This window comes from Quercus lobata, chromosome 11 (assembly GCF_001633185.2).
Source record: "Quercus lobata isolate SW786 chromosome 11, ValleyOak3.0 Primary Assembly, whole genome shotgun sequence".
NCBI lineage: Eukaryota > Viridiplantae > Streptophyta > Magnoliopsida > Fagales > Fagaceae > Quercus > Quercus lobata.
In genome coordinates this window covers 49,111,229-49,133,775 of record NC_044914.1, presented here as the reverse complement: position 1 = coordinate 49,133,775, position 22,547 = coordinate 49,111,229, and the positions used below count along the sequence as shown (strand labels likewise).

Here is a 22,547-nt window from a genome sequence, read left to right as displayed (position 1 = left end):
TGGAATCTTATATGTGAGCCCAATCAAGATGATCAAATGGCATTTTTATAAGGCATGGATGGTACTTGAACTGGGAAAGCTCAGAAATCCGTCAAAGACTTAACAATCTGTTTGTGTTATTTTGTTATGATTTAATGATTTCTGAACTTTGGTTTCAAGTTATAGAAATATGTTTAGGTATGAGCTCTAGTAGAGCAGATCATTGTAGGACAGAGACAAGGCAACACGTCTAATGGTAACTGGTTTTGTTGAAGTGGTCAATCACTGCTTTTACAACAAAATGATAAAAAATATCAATTCTACTTTTACATTTAGAAAGAGTGGTGTGCAAGAGCATCTTACTTTTATAGCAAAATGGTATAAGTATCAGTAATGTAATGGTTTGTCCTCAAAAACTGGCCACAAAAACCATTCTTTTGAGGATTAGGATTGATTGATTTACCATAAATTTAAAGTCTTAAAGGCTTTATCAAAAAGAAGCTTTAGGCCTAAGCTCCTTTAGTTTTAAACCTATTCTTTGCAAAATCTCTATCAATTTTAAATGTATCTCACTAACAGTTTTCGAAAACACAAAATATCCAAATAATGCTATATTCACGACAAGTACAACACATTCAACAATGCAAAACATAAAAAAGATTCCAACAAAATAACAGAGTCCCAATAAAGAAAACGAATTCGGTATAGAGATGAACAAGCACCATGTGACCCTTTGAAAGAGAATATGGACTCCGTTATTATAGCTCAATAATGCATAGCCACAACATGGTACTCGACAATAGCATCCCCAGAGGTAAGATTGAGAAAATGTGTCTTTGCTTGCACAAATCCACGTGCCAATCGGAAAGCACCAGTCCCACCTATAATTGGCATCTCACGGATTGAATGAAACACTGCATTTCTGCCCAAAATAGTGAGACCGCTACCATTGAATTTCCCAGTTGTGAAAAAAAGGTTCATGGCCAAAAGTAGGCCCAATTCTTGTTGGCCAGCTGACCCATATAGACCTTGAGCTCGACCCACAAGCTTGGAGGTGGATTCAGGTCCTTCTGTTAATGGGTCATCAAAAATGTTGATTAGTCCAAACAAGGTGGGTGATTTCTTAGTCATTGATGCTTCAGCTACTTCCACTGCACTTGGGTTTTTGCCTGATACTGTGTCATGAAAGTAAAAATGGAGCCTAGAGACTTTCTCTTCCCCATGATGAAGCTTTTGGATCCATTTATCAACTTCTTTGGGCTCATCATTGGTGCTTTGCACCAATTGCATGGGCATGCTTAGAGAGAAAAGCAATAGGACTAGAGCTAGCTTTGTCATTTTCTCTTTCACTCACACAACAAAAGGTTAGAGGATAGGTAGGCTTTTTATAGTGGAAAGAAGCAGAATCATTTTCACCCTTTTAACTTTGGTTTTGTCAAAGGTATCATGTGTCTGTGACTTGTGCAATCATGTGAACCATGCCTCATTATGGAGATGTGCTTGCATTAATATCAGCCGAAAAGGATACTTGATTGAGACGTGCAAGATTGTGGAAGCAAAATATTTGGTATCAGAAAGATAATGTTAAGAGCACAATATTTTTTATATGATATATTGTGATTTTTTTTTGGATGTAACTAATTGTGACTGAAATGATATAATTTTTGAAGTTGTGATCTATAATTAATGGTGTTACAGTTCATTCTTAATCTTGGAATCAAATCAAATTACAACATTTCTTTTTTGTTTTCCCAAATATTAAATACTACTATTGTTTTTTTTAATATTTTCATCACAGGGTTTGACCGAAAGGTCACTATTTTTATTTTCCACCTACCTTAGCCGGACAAACTTTTGGCTAATGGGTTTCTTAGCATTTTAAAATATGCAATAGGGTTAAGATTTAAGCCAATGTCAAGACCAATTAGGCATCTTAATGCAATAATGCTTTAATCTACCTGTCTACCATCAATAATTTTTTTGAGGAAAATGCGTGTGGCTAGGCTAATTGTACTATCATCAAGAAACAGCTCAAACAGAAAACAGTAAGTTTACCAAGTTACCAACTTGCGAGAACAAAAAGTCACAAGCACAACAACTTAATAATTTTAACAGTCATCTATATTGATTGTATTTTATGCATGAGAACGTACATTACTTAGTGACCAAGAACATTTGGTCCAGTGCTAATAGATGAGTCTATATGAAAGTAATAAGTTATTTTAATCACAGTTTATCATATTATAATGAAAAAAATTATGTATCAAACATGACTGTTAAGAGATAGAACTCTCTGTATCAGTCAAGTTTCTCTTTAATGAATTTCTTTCTTCAAGTAAAAAAAAAAAAAAAACCATGACTATTTTTAAAAAGTTTCACAATTGCATTTTTTTTTTTAAAGAGTTAAAACGGCAATTTTATTGATATATGAATATCTAATTGCACCGGAGACATTGTGAATGTGAGGCCTTCTTCAATACACTGAAATGGTCCAATGACTCTTGGGTAGACACAAATTATGGGTCCGAGCTTGGAGCTCTAACGACATTTTGGAAAATATTCCTTGTTCCTTCGATATATAATTCTTTTTGGGTTAAAACTAGATAAAATGTTCCTATTTTAAGCTAGATAAAATGTTATTAATTTTAATGGAAACATCTATTATTCAATTTCCCGTTGTAACTACCAAATTATTCAAAAACCCACCAAAAAAAAAAAAAATGCTTAACATTAACGCACCTCTAAATCTAATTGCTGTATTGATACTAATGTTTTTTGAAGTTAGCAACATCTTTGAAAAATGTATTGAAAGAAAGCAGTGGCGGCTCTAAGAACTTTTTTTAGGATGGTCACTAAGAAATTTAATTATACAAAATCTAATAAAGAGACAACTTGAATATATAAATGTCACAAAAAAATCGCACAAATACATGAAATATTATAATTTTTTTTTTGTATTAACAAAGTGAAAGGAAAAAAAAGAAGACTAGTAAGAAATAAAGTGGAAATTGAAAATTGAAAATGCTAAATTGAGAACAATAAAGTTACCACAATATTTTCATAACAAATCTTATGCAACAAGCTGTTATTGATAGGTAAAACATATCAATGTTGAGCCCAAATTAAAATTAATAATAGCTTACCACATAATATTTATTGTGAAAATATTATGGATGTAACATTATTCTTATTTTTGTTGAACGCAAATTCTTATGATTCTCAGGTCAGAGTGTTTAACATTTTTATTAGAGTAGTCAAAATAGGTTAATTTAGTGTATAATATTTTTTTTGTAAGTATATATGTACAATTTTTTATTTTTATTTTTTAAGTAAGGGTGATCACAGAATATATTAGTTTAAACTAATTATTTATATAATTTTTTTTGCTAAGTATAAAAAAAAAAATGGCAAGTGAGGGTGGTATTGGGACCACCCTCACATACAAGTGGAGCCGCCATTGAAAGAAAGAAAGAAAGAAGTGGGTAAAAAATAATTAGCAACAGAAAATGCTCAATGCTCAATCTCATACATTGTGCATGAGCGAACACCAAAATCAAAATAGGAAAAATGAAGAAGAAGATAAGACTGTGATCTTCAGAGACCATTAACTTGTCTACTCAAATAGTGTTGGAATAATATATAGTAAAATGATTAAATTAATTATTATTTAACAATTTTAAACTTTTGGAACATTGATAATTTATTATACAGTACCTTTGATTTCGGTTCACTAATGCATATAAACGACACAACTCAAGAAGTGCAAATCTCTTGCTTCAACATCATCGTGTCATAAGAAAAAAAACACATGTGCCAATAAAGTTGGGGAAATGAGTTGAAATTCAATTCCTCTATATGAGAAAAAAAAAAAAAAAATTTTGTTTCCAATATACATTGCTTCTCATTCATAATATGTGGGTCCCGTTGATACACTGATTCCACTGATATGCGGAATCCACATATTGTGATTTGTGAATAATACCACTACCTCCAATGTGAGATATTCTTAGCAACAAAGTTCAAAGCTATGCATCGGATGAGAAAACATTGTATCAAAAGTGCCTGAAGGACTTGCAGTAATTGGAAGAGTCGGATGACATTGAGTTTACAAAGGCTGTTAATGTTTTTAGGGATGATAGAAATGCAAATTATGCAACCTGGTTGAGGTCTCTTTGGCTTGCAAAGTTATCATATATAGATGCAACTGCATTTTTAAATTTTGGATGCCATAGCTGCAGATTTTTTAATGCCTCCAACAAATTAACAAAGTCCAACAAAGTAGATGAATTTGTTATTGAAATGAACGAGCACTATGTGATCCTTTGAAAGAGAATATAGACTCCATTATTATAGGCTTGGAGCCCAATAATGTATAGCCACAACATGGTACTCGATAATAGCATCCCCAGAGGTAAAATTGAGAACATGTGTCTTTGCTGTCACAAATCCACGTGCCAATCGGAAAGCACCAGTCCCACCAACAATGGGCATCTCACGGATTGGATGAAACACAGCTTTCCTGCCCAAAATAGTGAGGCTGCTACCATTAAATATATTTCCCCGTTGTGAAAACAAAGTTCATGGCCATAAGTAGGTCTAGTTCTTGTTGGCCAGCTGACCCATATAGACCTTGAGCTCGACCCATGCACAAGCTTGGAGGTGGGTTCAGGTCCTTCTGTTAATGGGTCATCAAAAATGTTGATTAGTCCAAACGAGGTGGGTGATTTATTAGTCGTTGATGCTTCAGCTACTGCCACTGCACTTGGGTTTTTGCCCGAGTGTGTGTCTTGATGGTAAAAATTGAGCCTAGAGACTTTCAACTTGGCATGATTGAGCTTTTGGATCCATTCATCAAGTTCTTTGGGCTCTCCATTGGTACAAAGCACCAATTGCATGGCCATGCCTAGAGAGAAAAGCAATAGGACTAGAGCTATCTTTGCCATTCCCTCTTTCACTCTCATGACAAAAGGTTAGAGGATAGGTAGGCTTTTTAAAGGATCAGATTTATTTTTTCCATGGGTATTTACATCAGTTCTGTGTATAATAGAAAAAATATGTAGAATTTATGTAGTTTTGCGTAAAAATAACTCACATCAGTCCGTGTATAATTGTGTAAATTTATACTGACACTATTTATTTTATATTTAGTTATTTATTTATTTTTTATGTATCTCGATGATGAAAGAAGATATAATAGTAAATAGTGGTTGATGCGTGTGAAGAAAAAGAAACAATTTCAAAAATTAAGAAAAATTGACATTATAATGAAATGTAGTATAAACTAGATGATCTAATGTGAAGTGTTTTGAAAAGAGAGTATGTAAAATAGAAAAAATAGGTCCTTACACTAAAATAAACAAAAATTTTTGTAGGAGCTAATTAATGTGAATGTTACCTTTTGTTTTGTCCACGCTATAGCATGTGTTGTGACTTGTGAAGTGTGAACCATGTCTCATTATGGAGATGTGCTTGTATTAATATCAGCCAAAAGGAATACTGATTGAGAGACGTTCAAGATTAAGGAAGCAAAATAATTGGTATCAGAAAAATAATGTTAAGCACAAAATAATTTTTATACAACATTGTAATTTTTCTTTTCCGAATGTAACTAATTGTGGCTGGAATGATATATTTTGAAGTTGTGATCAATAATTAATGGTTTTAAAAATCTAATCCAACTTGCTGATTATTTCATTCTTAGATCTTGGAATTAAAAAAAAAAAAAAAAAAACAAAAATGTGGGGAGTAAGAAGGATTCTATGGAAAGACCTTTTTGTTTAAATACTTTATGAATAAATCTTTGTAACAATATCAATTACTTGTTTGTATAATACTCCTCATCTAATTGTTTAAATGATGTGATCAAGTGACACAAAATTGTCATTCACACATTACATAAGAATTTTTCTCATCTTGTATATCATTGACAATGTGTGAATGACAATTGCTTAAATGATGTGTAACACAAAATTGTTTAAATGACAATTCTTAAACAATGCGAAAGCTCATTCAGCCAGCAATGATTCTCATGTAATGTGTTTTTAATGGAAGATATACCATATATTTGCTTTTACCCCCTATTGTTATTTTATCACTTGAAATTGCGGAGGAAACTAAAGTTTAATAAATAAAAAAATTATAATAAACTCTATTGTGAACTTGGGAGAATATGAAGTGTCGTTCGTATGCCTAGTAGAAAGAAGTAAGAAAAATGGTGGTAATTTCACATTGTTCACTTAGGGGAAGAAACATTTTAGATTTGTTAATTGGAGTTGAGAATCACACACTGTATATGTTTAAGACTTGGATTGCATGATTGATAATTCCAAATTAGGTACTTGAATGTGATTTTGCAATATTTGAAATTGTGCTATATGATTTTCACTGCGGTTGTAAATCAATTTCAAAGCATCTACGCCTAAATTAGTTTTTGCAATAAAACTCAGAAATCAAAAAATGACAAAACCTTTTTCATGAAGAAGTACAGAAGACAGAGTTTTCTTTAATATTGATTGTCTCTCGCGGTTCTCTCAAATTACGTATTTTTTATTATTATATTTTTTTAAGTGTAAAATGGTTTTTTATTACGAAGAGTTTGAAACATGCGTAGACATGAAACTTCGTTCTAAGTTGGAATACTTAAATCTCATTTTCAATTTTCTATAGTTAAAATTGCACTTTTTTTTTGGTCAAGGACTCATTAATTAAGCTCATAGATTACAAAATAAGAGTTAGTACTTTCCTATGATAATAACATCCATTGAGGGACAAAATATATATTTGATGCATCATAAGTTATATAAAAAATAATGGAGTTGCTTAATTATAGGGAAATCAATATAATTCAACTCATATAAAAAAACATAAAATTAAACCAATTCATATCAATATAGTCCTAGGGAGTTGCTTAAATAATATTGTGACCTAGAATTAGTTTACCAACTCACCTCAAACACATAAAATTAAACCATAAGACATAGCACATATAAGGGATCATGACAGGAAGACAAAATAAGAAAGGGCCTATTAACAAGACTGAATAAAATCTAGCCTTAGTGAACCACTGTAACATTGTAGCCAACTATAGCATCGCCGGTGGTGAGATCAATCCAATGTGTCTGAGCAATGGCATAGCCACGCGCTAGCCGGAAAAGCCCGGTTCCACCGACGATTGGCATCTCTCGAACCGGATGCATAGCCGAGTTCTTGCCAAGAAGGCTAATAGAGCTACCATTGTAGATGCCATCTATGAACCCAAAGTTCATGGCCATGATCAGTCCCATCTCTTGCTGTCCTGCAGACCCATATAGTCCTTGAGCCCGGCCCAGGAGCTTTGAATTTGGATCAGGTGTCTCAGTCAATGGATCATCTGCCATCATGATAACACCAAATAGTGTTGGAGATTTCTCAGTTTCAGTAGCTTCAGCCACCCTAACTGCACTTGGGTTCTTCCCACTGAGTGTGTCATGGAAGTAGAATTGGATGTTGGTCACTGTCTCCTTTTTCCTTTGGAACTTTAGCCTTGTTGCCCATTTCTCTTCCTTGAAGCTTTGAGCGAATGTGATGTTTGCCACTAGGGAGAATAGCAATGCTATTAGTACAACACTAAGTTTTGCCATTTCTCTCTTCCTCAATTTGACTTGCAAAGTTTTGTGAAACAGATTAAAGGTCAGGGGAACCTTTATAAGGGGACATATGGGATTTGGCTCTGCAAAGTCTTATATAGAGCATGTGAAAGCATCAGAGGTCGTTTAACTACAATAGGAAGAAATAAATTTTTGCCACCCCTTTTAAGGGGTCCACTTTGTTTTTTGGGAGGGGCAACTTCCTTTTTTAATTTACAAAATAGACTCCTCTAGTCTCTAGATCTGACTTTCCTTACTTTTGGAGGGAAGAAATTGAAAAATCTGACCCAAATCTATGAATCACTACCTATATTTGAGTTTGACTAAAGCTCAATGATTTTTTTTTTTCCCTGTTAAATTATTTAAAAAAAAATTACTTTTTTATAAATAAAAATGTCAGAGTTACGATCAATTTTGTTGTAAAAGTTTTATATATTGACATGGTAATGAATGTGATTAGTTTCATTTTAAGTTTAAATTTTTTTTTTTTTTTTTCCTTTTGGTGATTTTATTTTTATTTTTAAATCAATTACATTCCTTGTGATTGGTAGCATATAAATTAGTATGATTTATATAATAAAATTTTGTAATATCCTTCGTAAAAGACATTTGTCACTAATATACACCTGTAAAGAATAATTATGATACATTATATTTATTGTAGCCTCAAAAATGCTTGCACAAGAAAACAAGAATTTCAATTTGTTTGGTTGCCCGACTCTAATGCACATTCGCTCACCTAACCAAAGAGTATGTTATGTTCAAAAAAGGTAGGCGCTTCTTGTTCACGTAATTATGAACTGTTTCCCTATTTGTCTGCTAATTAACGATGACATGACTTAGATGATCATCTTAGGCCCCATTGATTTGAAGCCATGATGCATTTGATCTAATTGTGCATGGTATCCAAGGTGAAAAGGTTATGTAGGATACTCTACACTCTTGGCACAATGATCACTTTATAATTGTAAATGTTTGTAGGGTGTAGAGAACAAAAGTTAGAATTCAAGTCTCCAGGAAAGAGTTTCACACATATATACATTAAGATTAAGATAGATTAGAATTCTATCTCATATATATTAAAAAAAAAAAAAGAAAGTTACATTGGACAAAGTAAATTTTGAGATAAACATAAAGATTGATCATAACTTAGGACAATATCATTTTAATAATGACTTGATCCCAAAACTTAATACACAGTACTTGCCATTTGTCCAAATATGCCAGCAAGATTATTAGCCCAACTTGATTACATTGTCGCCATAGTTGAACTGTAGTTGATATATATATCACCACAAACTAGCATGATCAAACCTAATGATTCATAAGTATCAATGCAAGTTCTAAAACTTTGAAGGGAGGCTGGTGTTTAGGCTTCAAGGTTTAAGTGAAGGAGGCTTCCTAATCTTAATAGCTTGCTCGAAGCCATATGAAATTTCAATAAACTTTGGCTCTGAACCTTTTAGTCCCCCAAAGTAAATACCAAATGGCACGCCTTTACTATTATATCCTGCAAGGACACTAATTCCAGGGAAGCCCCCAATTGCAAGGACAGAATTAACACTAACACCATAAGGTCCTAAAAATGGAGTCACCAAGGCATCAAGGTTATACTCTATCATCAACTTCACAAAACCATCTCTCGTCAGCCTTGCCATATCTTGTAATGCTGCCTTCTCTTTGTTACTAGACCCATTTGTGGCTTGAGCTTCTAGAAAGAGGTTCTGCCCATATTCCTTGATCTTTTCCTGCATGGCCATGATAGTAAATCTTCATTATTTGTGGATGTGCCTTACCTTTGTTGGCAATAATGATAAACATGAAGGGAGCAGAATATATTGTGTTGGATGAAACTTTTAGACAATTCTTTAATTAGGTGCTGTAACTTGGGTTTTCATTGAATTATATAATTAAATTTAATTATTAAAAAAAAGATAACACCACCTTTATTCAAATAGGCAACCGAATATATAACATAGAAGAACTGTATTTAAGTTATACCCTATTAAAGTTACATTGCTTAATAAAGTACATAGTTGAACTTAAATTTTTTTTTTTGTTTTGATAGGAAACTTGAAACTTTCATTAAACTGAAGAAAACATTACATCCTAATGAAGAGCTTGTTCCAAAAAATAAGAATTCTCTTTCATCCAAACAGAAAAATCAACAATAATAAACTTAATTGCCTTTGAAAATGATAGCACTATATATCTTTACACTATTTGGTCAATTCAACTGTAGGGTTAAGTTCAATTAAGGAACCTAAGATATAACTCCTAAAGATTTGTATATAAGTTTTTCCCTATTGAATAATATGACAATATTTTTCACAACTTTTAAGTTGGTGAATTATTATTAATTCTAATATAGGCTTTTACCACTGACAACTTTTGAACTTGTTAGTTGTGACTCTAAACATATTGAAAATAAAGTATTTATATAAACATACTAACCAAATCTGAGAACTTCTTATTGAAGGCTATAACATTAGCCAAGGTACGCACTGGGGAAGCCACCAGTTCTTTTAAATATTTGTTCAAGGCCTGTTTGAACTCTATCATCAATGCTGTCCGTTCCGAGGTGCCAACATTCAAGATAGCATGAATGTTAGCTATTTCAAGATTGTCCACCAAAATGGCACCTTCTTGCCTGAAATTTTGTGGAAAATTATATAATTTCTAGCTTGTATGTTATGTTACGTACCTTAGTGTATCAAGATGCTGTGCAAATATTTTTTTTAAGAAGGTGTCATTGCCAAAATTGTAAAAAGGTTTTCTCGCTATTCCCACAATCGCTTCCCTTTAAGACCATTAACCTTCAGAAATTGTTTATAGCCACAATGTGGAATGTATTTTGATGCTTCGATGGTTGCTTTAACATTGTAGTCTTGACCAACAATCTCATCAAGAACGTAAACAACATCTGATACAGTCCTGCAAATGGGCCTGTTCTATCCAACATGAAATGAGAGAATTTTTTTTTTTTTTTTTTTTTTTTTTTTTTTTTTTTTTCGGTTAAGGTAACTATCATATCTCGAGGGGAATTATTGACGAAAGTTAACACAATAATAACATTATTATACAAGAAAATCAAATTAAAAAAAAAAAAAAATCAAGATAGAGTATATTTTCTTTCAAAATTACACATAATATTACTCGTTAGGTTTTAGATGTTACATGTGACAAACATAATGTAATTATGAGATTAAAGTTTGGCTAAAAGCTTGTCAAGAGCTGCAAGTGAACTCAAACTCACTTGAGCGAAACCAGGACTTACTGGAGTGGAACATTAAAAGTAGACAAAAAGTTTGCTGAGTCTTTCACTCAAAACTCACTCAAGCGAAATTGTTAGGTTTGCATTAGCTATTAACCTAGCTTTGTTAGGATAATTAATCATTGTTGTAGTTGTAGCTCATCATATGTATTCAATGCCCCCTATCAATATCTAGCAACTGACAATGGTATCCAACTTTTATTGTTCACACATGACATGTGAGCATGTGGATTTCTCATATAGTTGGTGCTGCTGACTATTTGATACGACCTATTAGATTATGCACTTAAGCAAATTGTGTGTTCTTTAAATCGAAGTAGTCAATACGGATATATTGTATTAAAGACTATCGGTTTGATGAGGAGAATAAAATACATTGGTAACAGTCATGCGAATGTACCATTTCGAAATTAGTATGATATATATATATATATATATATAAATATATATATATAGAATTATATATTTGTATATTTATGAACTAAAATATTTTGTTAAGGCCCAAGAATATTTAAAATCAATTTGTGCATTGTCTATGGTTGCTTAGATAAATAAAAGTGTAACTTTTAACCTTACTAGTTGCATACCCTTGCGATATGCGGAAAAAATTGACGATTTATTTTTTTGTTAAGTGAAAAATGGAAATAGTAGATAAGATTTATAAGCATTAGTCCTAAACAATTTTTAAAATAATGTGATTATTCTCTAACATAGTATAATTAAAAATATATTATATTTACTAAATTAATGTACTTATATTTGTTATTTGAAAGTGTTTTGAATTTTGTAAGTTTTTTTCCTTCAAGAAAACATAATGCATTTTACATTTTTATTTTTGAAAATGAAACCTTCATTCTTTCATTCATAAGATACGAGAATCCTAGTACAAAGCTTTCACAGCTGGTGGGGGTGAGTCCTCCATCAAGTACATTTCATTTGTGATATTTCAAGCATGTCATGCAAGAGCATGTGCCACCATATTTCCTCCACTCCTTATACGGCTAACAAATACTTAGTCTTCTTCTTTACTAGCCAGGTAAAGGATTCTGTTTGTTGGATGGTTAGGGATCCATCTATCTGAATGAGCTCAGATGGAAGAGCCATTTCCTACTCTCCAACAACATTTTAGAATGGGTAATGCTGCCATGATGCTTCTCCAAACATAGGAACAATTTGGTGACTCAATAACATCAAGAAAGCGGGACCATGAGAAATATCTAGTTTTAAAGCATTGGTAGAGAAATGAGTCTTTTTCTTGTAACATTCTCCACCCTTGTTTGGCTAGCATAGCTAGATTGAAGGATCTCAGGTCTCAAAATCTTATTCCGTTATTATATAAGGCGAGATATTTTGTATATAATGTAATGTGTAGTTGTAATTTGTTTCTAATATTCCTTACAAACGGTTCATTATCTATACATTTTGAATGGAGTAAAAAGCAGATATAAATAAATTTATCATTTATATTAGAAAAAAAAAGACTTTAATACCAAAAGAAAATGTAATTTTATCAAGAATCTACCAACGTTATGCTGAGAATGTAACATAATTTCAATAAAATAGCTCGTCTTTCTACACAAACCTCTCCTCCAATGCATTGTCGAAGTAGACTGAATAGACCAAAGTAGATAAAATGGACCTAAGTGGACCAACTGGACCGAAGTAGATTGAATTGGACTAAATTAGACCGAGTGGACCGAAATAGACTGAAATAGACTAAATGAATCAAAATGGACCAAAGTGGATCTAACTGGACCGAAGTGATTTGAAGTGAACCGAATGGACTAAGTGGACCGAATAGACTGAAATGGACTGAACTGGACCAAAATGGACCGAATGGGTCAAAATGCTATGATAATGTAGCTTAATATGAGCGTAACAACGATAAATACTGTGTTTCAGCTTTCCCCTTTTAAATATTATATAGATTGGAATTATAAAACCAATTGGAATTGAGCTTGTGGGTGAAAATTTTTAAAATTTTAGTTTCTCTTTTACTAACAGACTTATTTTTACAGCAACCACAAATTCCTTATTTATTTGACTATTAGTGCAATGACCCCAATAAGCAAAGAAAAAATCTATTTTGATATAGAAGATTGTAAAAAAGTTACCCAATAGTGTCCTGCCTAGGAGAGATTGGGACGACCCTAGCGCGGCTTGTGAGACCAGTTGTTGGTTTAATGCCCACAACTGAGTTAGAACTGGATGGGCAAACAATAGCGCCATCTGTCTCAGATCCCAATGACACTGCCACCAAATTTGCAGCCACTGATATAGCTGATCCACTACTTGACCCACATGGATCTGCCGATAGAACATAGGGATTCTGCACATCATCACAAAACATTGATGTTGACACCTTGTTCCTGTTTTTCTTTTTAGAACATACTATCATGCACATACAATGGTTAATTATTTCATCCAATTCTGATTACATACCAAGAAAAATTGGCCAGATCCAGATTATATGATATATGTGGATGAATATTTAAGTGCTAAATGTGTTTCGACATTCTTATTCATACATTCTTCTCCTATAACAATTGCAAACGTTTTTAACTCTCTCAGCATACATTTATATATATAACCCCTAAAACTATAGCAAACAAGGGGAAAAAAAAAGCATCAATTGAAACTCTACATGCTACTGTTTACATGTATTGACTTAGACAAGAATTTTATCAAAACAGCACCATTTGACGAAAAATAAACCTTAAAAAATAATTTATTGATTGAACTAAAAGTCAATAGACTGAATGAACAAGAACTCTATGGAGACACCTAAATTGACGCCTAATTTCACGATATTTTTAAGTGTCAATTGTAGATTGGAACACAATAATTTTACTTTTCTTCAAGTACCAGTAGTAATCCATCACAAGTTGACACACTATTATGGTGTGAAATTAGGTATGGACACGGACTAAACAATCCATACAATCTGACTATTACACATTGAATCAATGCAAGTCACGTACCTTTCCTTGGCCACCTCTGCCGCTCCAACCATTGGTTAGAGATTCCGACCTGAATTGACCTTTCCTATGATGATAGCCCCAGCATTCCTCAGCTTGGTCACCACTCCAGCATCCTTAGGCTCCACTGAGCCTAGCAGTGCATAAGAGCCAGCCGTAGTGTTCAACTTATCCTTGGTTGCAATATTATCCTTGAGCAGAATGGGAATACCATGTAACCCAGAGAGTGACCCAGGTGCTTTTGATTTGCGCTCGGAGTCAGCCTTATCAGCTAGGTGTAGTGCTTCTGGGTTCACCTCTATGACCCCCTTAAGGAATGGGTTGAGTCTGTGTATTTGTTTTAGGTAGAACTCAACGAGTTGCCTTGAGGTGAGTTGGTTTTGCTTGAAAGCGAGTCGGATGTCATGTACACTTGCTTCTTCGATTGAGAACCCATGGCCTGTACAGTGCGACCCAGATGATAATATAGGTAGAAGAATAAGAAGCAGTGATGAGAAGAGACAAAATTGTAGCTTTGAATTGGTAGCCATTGAAATAGTTAACTGATCAGTAGGACAATGCTTTGGAGCTCAAAATTCTTAAGTAACTTTTTTCATAAGGACTGAAATGACCTGTTATTATTGAAGTAACATTATATTCATCTTATACATGCAAGACCCATACATGAAGAGATGTCTCATAAGATTGACTTATAAGATAATTTTTGTACTAATACTACCTTTATCACACACTAATTAAAACATATTATGTTAGTAATTGTAAAAAAAAGTTGCAAAAAGTGTTTTTTCCCTAGACTTATTGCTATAATATACCATGTTTCTCACTTGAAACATATTACTTTCAGTTTAATTAATTAATTTAGTATATGTACAACTTTTTAAACTTTAATTACTATTTTACAATATAATTGTACTTTCGCATAAGTTATTTTTTAATCCTAATAATAAACTGATAAAAATAAACTTTTTAAATGAGCATGCATATGGTATGTGATTAAATGGGTGCTGATAGGCCAAGAATGTATTGACCCATTGTGATAAATTAATTAATTGATTTAGCCAAATTAATTAATTAATTCAATTAACATGCAAAACGCGTGGTAACACAAACAAATCACCAACTAAGTAAATATGTAGCCGAAATTAAATTGACATAGTGATTTGTTTACGAATGGGAAAAACCTACATGGCAAAAACCTCACTGGGTGATTTTAAAGTCACCACTCCCAAGAATCCACTATTATTAAAACAAGCGGTTATAAGTAAAGAAATCCCAGTACCTTATACCAACCTACAATTGAACCTTTATCCCAATACCCAATTAGACTTGTTTTGTAGTAACAATCTCTCATTTTCAATGCACGCCTCCCAGTACTTGACTAACCAATTCGAAGCGCAGATCCCAGTACGCGACTTACTTACCAACTTGAGAAAGATGTTGGTTGCAAAATTTTTCAATTCATCACACAATGAAGATCACAAAGCTCCTTGGTTACAAAACCCTACAATGTACAAACACAGTAGCTTCTTCAAGAGAAATATGAAATAGGGCAAATTCTATTTCCAGTCACAATTTGCATGAACAAGACTTTGCTTCACACTTGCACCACCTTTGACGGTCCTAAAAATAATCCTTATATATGTTTAGGTTTGTGAGAAAAGAAAGCCCAAACATATACACACAGATTGGATGAAAATCAATTCTGAAAAACTGAATTTCATAAACCTCGATAGATAGTATTTATCGAGCTAGCTGTCGAGCATCAGGCTTCAGCAGCTTTTTAAACCTCGATAGATACTAGCTGTCGAGCATTAAAATCCAACACTTTTTCACTTGTTTCTTGGACAGATTTGTATGGCTTTAACACTAGAACTTGAAACCTTATTCCTTGAAGCATTAAACACATCCTAGATTTACCCAATTACAAGTAAATGCATTTTGTCAAAGGATTAGCCAATTCTAAATTGACATATGTTTCTAACATCAAATCACCTATGTCCTAATAGGTGCCATAGTAAGCAAGTTTTGGGGCCGAGCAAAAGCTGATGGAAACAACGAAGGCCTTGCTCTAAAATATTGTGAAGAACTTTGTCAGCTTTGTTAGTCAAATTTGGCTGGCTGTTGGTATCAGGGCCCCATAAGCTTTTTGCTCAAATTCTTAAAGCAAAATATTGGATGCTTGCAAATTGACTAAAAGGACAATCGGCATCTTGGACATAGAAGGGGTGTGACACAGAACAACCACAAAATGCTCCATCCATAAGGCCACAGGTTGGGCCGTCTTCTTTTTATTTTTCCTTCCAGACATATGTATAATTGGAGGCTTGTATCTCGTGTCCGCACCAGAATGAAGAAGAGTCACCAAAGTTAAGAAGAGTAAAGATGCTAAGTGAAAGTTCAAATATGTGTATAAACACCCTTGAACGTTTAGACCCCCAATTTACAAATTAACCAATTCAAGCTTTATGTCAAACAACTAGTGTACGGAAAATGAACATAAGCTATAATATAGAATTGGTAAACAATCTATGCCAATTAAAATCACATCCACAACAGAAAATAAAAGGTAAAGATAAAGGGAAGAGAGATGCAAACACAAGGACAACACACGATGTGTTATCGAAGAGGAAACCGAAGCCCTCGGCGTAAAACCTCTCCGCCGCCCTCCAAGCGGTCAATAATCCACTAGAAAATGTAGTTGGGATACATGAACAGCAATAGACCCTCCAAGCCTAATCTACCCGATGTACCTAAGCCCTCCAAGCTTCTTGCTCCAATGAGGTTGCGCCGAACCTTTTTCTTTTCTAGCTTACCGGATTCCGCTACTAGATCGTAGCATCCACCATCCTTGGCATCCTCCAATGCTTCCCAAAGCTCCAAAAACACTCAACACTCTAAATTGGTGTGGGTAGTGTTTGGATAGAAATCTTCTCTCAATAGGTATGACAATGAGAGAGGGAATGAGAAGAGACTACAAAGGTTTCTCTCTAAGAATGAGTAGCTCTCTCTAATTGGGTGGGTGTTTTGAAGAAACCTCTCTTAGGATTTTTCTTTCTGAATGGCCACACATATTTTGTGGGAATGAGGGGTATTTATACTGGTGTGAGAATGGAATGCGAAAAGTTAGTTTTTCCAAAATAGGGCTGGCTGGCGACTTGACTGAGTCGCGAGTTCAAGCCGCAAGATAACTGAGTGGCCAGTCTAGATTTTTGTCCTGTAGTGCTCCAGCTGGCATAACTATTCAGCTCCCCTGCACGCTCTGCACGTGTGCAACTTTTGGCGGCTTGCAAGCCGCGAGCCTCCCGCGAGATCCAGCCGCGAGTCCCTGCTTCACTGCACAGTCTTGAGCATTTCTTCGCACTCTCTGACACACTACCCTTACATGATTCCTACCTAAATACAGGGTTTCTAAGTGCTGTATTACAAACAAATTTGTTACAGAATAAAGCCAACACATGGTTGATTAAATTCAACCTTACAATCTCCCCCTTTGGCTATTCCGTGACAAAACACCCTAAAACAGACTCTAGACTTAAACGTGAGTTTGGGAACAATGGCAAAACTCACTCACACCTAAATCTAGAAGCTGTGAAGTTCTTGAATCATATGAACATGGCACTCTTGAAACACAACAATACACCATGATCATTGTATGCAGAAAAACATGAAATGCATATGAAACAGGCAATATGTGATCAAGCAAAGATGGAGTTAAGAAACAAACCATGGCTTGATCAACCAAGAAATCACTACAAAGTAGTGACCACAATGCTCATTCACACTTGGAATGAACACTTGAACAAACAAGCTAACAAGCTCAATGCAAGTCACTTGAATGCCCAACACTCAACCAATGCACAATACACTAAGTATATGCATCTAGGAACAATCCTACGAGGGCACAAGAGTGACAGTAGTTAATAAGAAAATGCATGACATTTAGTTAACAATACTGATTTGACAAAGTATAAAAGGCTGCATAAAGCATGGTACAGACCATAAAGCCTACAGATATAAACCCTAAAAGCTTACAAAAGCAATATGGGTACAAACCACAAAATACTGAATATAAACTTAAACAATATAAACTAAAAGTGCTTAAAGTTTCTCCCCTTCAAAGTGATGAGAAGCTATGATGCACTTGGAGCATATATACTTGTAACCTGAAACACTTGCACAAAACACATTAGACCCTCAAGGTAAAGCAAGTAATAAAATGACAAGTATAATGTAATAAGTAAATTGAGATCAAGTAAACATGATGTGAAACATGTGAGCAACTTGATCATACACCAAAACAGTCATATAGAAATGACTACGATGATCACATAGCAAAGCAAATGATCATCTGAACATGCATTCAATGGAGCACAATAGCATAGGGATATATGCATGTCCAAAACACAAACATGATGCAATACAAGAAAACAAACATAAAGAGAAACAAACAAAACAAAGTTTTCTTATTATCTCAATGTCTTCTCCCCTTTGGTATATGCATCTCCCCTATGGAATAACTCTCCCCCTACAAATGTGCATGAGAAATAGAATTTCTCCCCCTAAGGATGTGCACAAGAGTCATATAAAAATGACAAATCACTCCAGTATACTCTCTAGAGTATACTCTCCCCCTTTTTGTCAGGAATAGACAAAGGGCCAAGGAGAAACGAGGGCAAGAGATGAAGGAACGAACAATGATAATGATGCATGAGGGGAGTGAGGTGAAAGAGAAAATGAAGCTCAAACCTAAGACAAAGTAACATGCTACAAAGTATAAGGTAAACATGACATGCTAGGATGAAGAAATAAAGTAAAGACCAATGCATGACAAGGGTAGCAAATGTGTGTGCAAGAGGTGGCTAAGTGCAATGCATGAAAAATGCACATGTGGGACAAAGTGTGCTAAATACACAACCAACGAACCAAACATGTTCCTGATGAGGAAACATGAGAAACCCCAAAGTTTGGTACTCATCGGAGTCCAAACAAGCGAGAAAATGTCTAAGAGGCATTTTATCAAACACCTAGCATGCACACTATGAACAATAATGTGAAACAATACATGAGCATCATGAAATTCACCCTTAATACATGTTCTTTTTGCCACAAGGAGCCAACAACCAATGCAAATCAACAAAAGAAACCAATCCCATGAAGAAATTTGACAAAAATAAGTTTTCCTAACCCCTATGATAAAAATCCCAACCAAGAGCGCAAAACTCTCCAAAACATAATCCAAGGATAAAAAAAAAATGATTTTTTTTTTAATTACCTTAGAAATGTTAATGGAATGAAAAACTATTCAAATTGGTTGGGTTTTGATGTAAAAATATTGAAAGAGGGGTTTTAGAGAGGATGGGAGAGGTTTAAAACAAGTTTCCCACAAAAAGCCCTTTAAAAAGCTATTTTTGGGCGTTTCGCGACTGGGCGAGTCTCGAGGTTTAGTCGCGAAAATTTTCGCGAGTCGCGAGTGAGTCGCGAGCAAGCCACGAGTTGCGAGTTTCAGTCGCGAAAATTTTCGCGAGTTGCGAGTGAGTCGCGAGCAAGCCGCGAGTGAGTCGCCAAAAGCTTCTGGATGAACTCGCGACTGAGGTTTCACGACTGGCGAGTCGCCAGTTGAGCCGCGAAAAACTCTAAAACCTGTTTTTCAATACAGAACATGGTTAAACAATGAAAAACAATGAAAACACTACACATGAACACAAAGAGTGATAAAAATCACTTCCAAAAACATATAAAATGATCAAAAATCTTTTTGGATTGAACCATATATGATTGAGCGCACACACATCACATTTAGACAAGTACAATCTAACAAATGAATAAGACATTTATTGAACATTAGGCATGTGTGTTGTGTGTGTGTATCAAATGTGGAATAGTCCTTAGTCTAGAGTGAAACTTCAATGATCAATTCAATCAAGTCATACACAACTAGTACTAAGTCAAGTGGTCTATCTCAATTATAGAAATGAACATATATGACCTCCCACAAGAAAATGATTACATAAGATTGAAGCTTTTCATTTGGCTTCTTTACAATTCATAACATTTGATCATTTTGAATCAAAACATCTCATTTTGAGATTGATGCCTGAAATTTGTGATATTTCAATTTGATGAACAAGCCTTTGGCTTTTTAGGCATCATACATTTTCATATAAGTCGCTTTCCCTTTTTCCTAGTCGAATACTAGTATGTGCGACGACTTTTGCAGCTCATTATCTCTTTTCATTTTGAGATTTACATTTATTGAGCTCTTTAAGCAATAAAAATAAAAGAGTGGGAAGAGATATAAGCACAAGTCTACGCATGTATCAAAACCAACATGACTATTGACAAATCATTCATGACAAGCTTGAAGATCGATTTACAACAATCACACAAAGATGTCAAGATTTTTCCCACAAAGATATAAGTGCAAAAATAACAAGCTAAGCTCGTAAATGCACAAAGCCATTTGTACAAAGGTACAAGGCCAAACTCACATGTGACATGTGCTCAAACATATACGATCAAACTTTTTAAATTTTTCACTTTTTATGTGGTTTTAGATTTTTTACTCACACAAAACTGAAATATAAAAGTAAGATCAAAAACAAAACAATGCATACAAAAAAAAATGCAAGATGCACAAAATGCATGAAAATATGACATTGAATGCATGAAGGGTCCTATAAAGATCGAAAGAATTAGATCAAGGACCAAAAAGAGCAAAAGCTCAACCATATGAACCCTTCCTCATCCAAACGGAACGATTGTTTGGAATGAGTGTCTCAAGAGAAGCGAGACGAGGGTTGGAACAATGAGAACCGGAGATGCACATAGTCAAGGAGTTAAGAACATTAAACATTTTCTTTAACAACATGCTATTTTCACTCAAAACCGGTTTACTCTTTTTAGCACAATTTCCATGAAGCTCAAGTTTCTCTTTTCTTTTAATTCTTTTAAAAGCATGAAACTTAGAGCATTGAGGTCTTAGATGACCAAAGGCACCACAATGGTGACAAACAATGCGTTTAGGTCTACTAGGCTTTTTAGGAAGAGATCTAGCGACATTGTTTTGTTCCCTTTTCAACTTGGAGCATTAAGGTCTTATATGACCGATCACACCGCAATGGTGGCAAGTTGGAACAAACTTAGACCCATTCAAAACCTAAGGTTGAGACCTAAATAGAGGCTTTGACTTAACAGCCTTTCTCTCCACCATTTGATTTCTTTTATGTGGAGGAATGTACACCGATTTGTCCTTAGAGGTAGAACACACAATAGGCACAAGATCGGGTACCACAATATGATTGCAAGAAATATTATCATCCCTTTTATCAATGGGTTCAGCAATCAAACACTTGGCATGCATCTTAAGAGATTCATTTTCACATTTTAACTCATCAACAAGTTTGTTAGACAAAACAAGTTTAGCATCCAAGTCCATATTCAAACATTCAAACTCTTTTAGCTTTTCAAGAGAATCTTCAGCAAGTTTTTTATATTTCTCAACCAATTTGTTGGATTCATTGAGCTTAGCAATCAAATCATCCTTTTCACAAAATAACTTGCTTAAATTCTTTTGAAACTTCTTAGCATTTTTCTTCAAGAGTTTGTCAACAACACCCATAGATTCAAATAACATGTCATCACACTTATGAGGATTAACACTCATAGAGGCATTTTCACAAACACGTGGCATGCTACATTCATCACCAACCAAATCATGCAAAGAGGCATACAAAGCACAATCCATGGCAAATAAACACAAGGGGTCAAGGATCACACTTAGGTATTTAAACCACAACAAGTGTACCCACTCTGATACCAATTGAAAGTTCAAATATGTGTATAAACACCCTTGAATGATTAGACCCCCAATTTACAAATTAACCAATTCAAGCTTTATGTCAAACAACTAGTGTGCGGAAAATGAACATAAGCTATAATATAGAATTGGTAAACAATCTTTGCCAATTAAAATCACATCCACAGCAGAAAATAAAAGGCAAAGATAAAGGGAAGAGAGATGCAAACACAAGGACAACACACGATGTGTTATCGAAGAGGAAACCGAAGCCCTCGGCGTAAAACCTCTCCGCCGCCCTCCAAGCGGTCAATAATCCACTAGAAAATGTAGTTGGGATACATGAACAGCAATAGACCCTTCAAGCCTAATCTACCCGATGTACCTAAGCCCTCCAAGCTTCTTGCTCCAACGAGGTTGCGCCAAACCTTTTTCTTTTCTAGCTTACCGAATTCCACTACTAGACCGTAGCATCCGCCGTCCTTGGCATCCTCCAATGCTTCCCAAAGCTCCAAAAACACTCAACACTCTAAATTGGTGTGGGTAGTGTTTGGATAAAAATCTTCTCTCAATAGGTATGACAATGAGAGAGGGAATGAGAAGAGACTACAAAGGTTTCTCTCTAAGAATGAATAGCTCTCTCTAATTGGGTGGGTGTTTTGAAGAAACCTCTCTTAGGGTTTTTCTTTCTGAATGGCCACACATATTTTGTGGGAATGAGGGGTATTTATACTGGTGTGAGAATGGAATGCGAAGAGTCAGTTTTTCCAAAACAGGGCTGGCTGGCGACTTGACCTCGCGACTTGACTGAGTCACGAATTCAAGCCGCGAGATAACTGAGTGGCCAGTTTGGATTTTTGTCCTGTAGTGCTCTAGCTGGCATAACTGTTCAACTC

The 22,547-nt window shown here is 34.6% G+C and overlaps 2 protein-coding genes and 2 pseudogenes across 2 annotated transcripts; all 4 read right to left on the bottom strand.

Moving 5' to 3' along the window:
- Positions 1–558: 558 nt before the first annotated feature.
- On the bottom strand, positions 559–1,337 carry LOC115969112 (dirigent protein 22-like). Its single transcript, XM_031088681.1, has one exon. The coding sequence runs from the start codon at positions 1,315–1,317 to the stop codon at positions 745–747; it is 573 nt and encodes a 190-aa protein (XP_030944541.1). The 5' UTR covers positions 1,318–1,337; the 3' UTR covers positions 559–744.
- Positions 1,338–4,326: 2,989 nt separating this feature from the next.
- Positions 4,327–4,922, bottom strand: LOC115967053 (annotated as a pseudogene).
- A 1,880-nt stretch (positions 4,923–6,802) lies between these two features.
- LOC115967761 (dirigent protein 23-like) lies at positions 6,803–7,691 on the bottom strand. Its single transcript, XM_031086894.1, has one exon. The coding sequence runs from the start codon at positions 7,596–7,598 to the stop codon at positions 7,032–7,034; it is 567 nt and encodes a 188-aa protein (XP_030942754.1). The 5' UTR covers positions 7,599–7,691; the 3' UTR covers positions 6,803–7,031.
- A 1,283-nt stretch (positions 7,692–8,974) lies between these two features.
- LOC115968736 lies at positions 8,975–14,386 on the bottom strand (annotated as a pseudogene).
- Between the last annotated feature and the right edge of the window lie 8,161 nt (positions 14,387–22,547).

Excerpts from the sequence above, each read along its gene's own strand:
- LOC115969112 (XM_031088681.1), bottom strand. The coding sequence starts at position 1,317 with ATGACAAAGCTAGCTCTAGTCCTATTGCTTTTCTCTCTAAGCATGCCC.
- LOC115967761 (XM_031086894.1), bottom strand. The coding sequence starts at position 7,598 with ATGGCAAAACTTAGTGTTGTACTAATAGCATTGCTATTCTCCCTAGTG.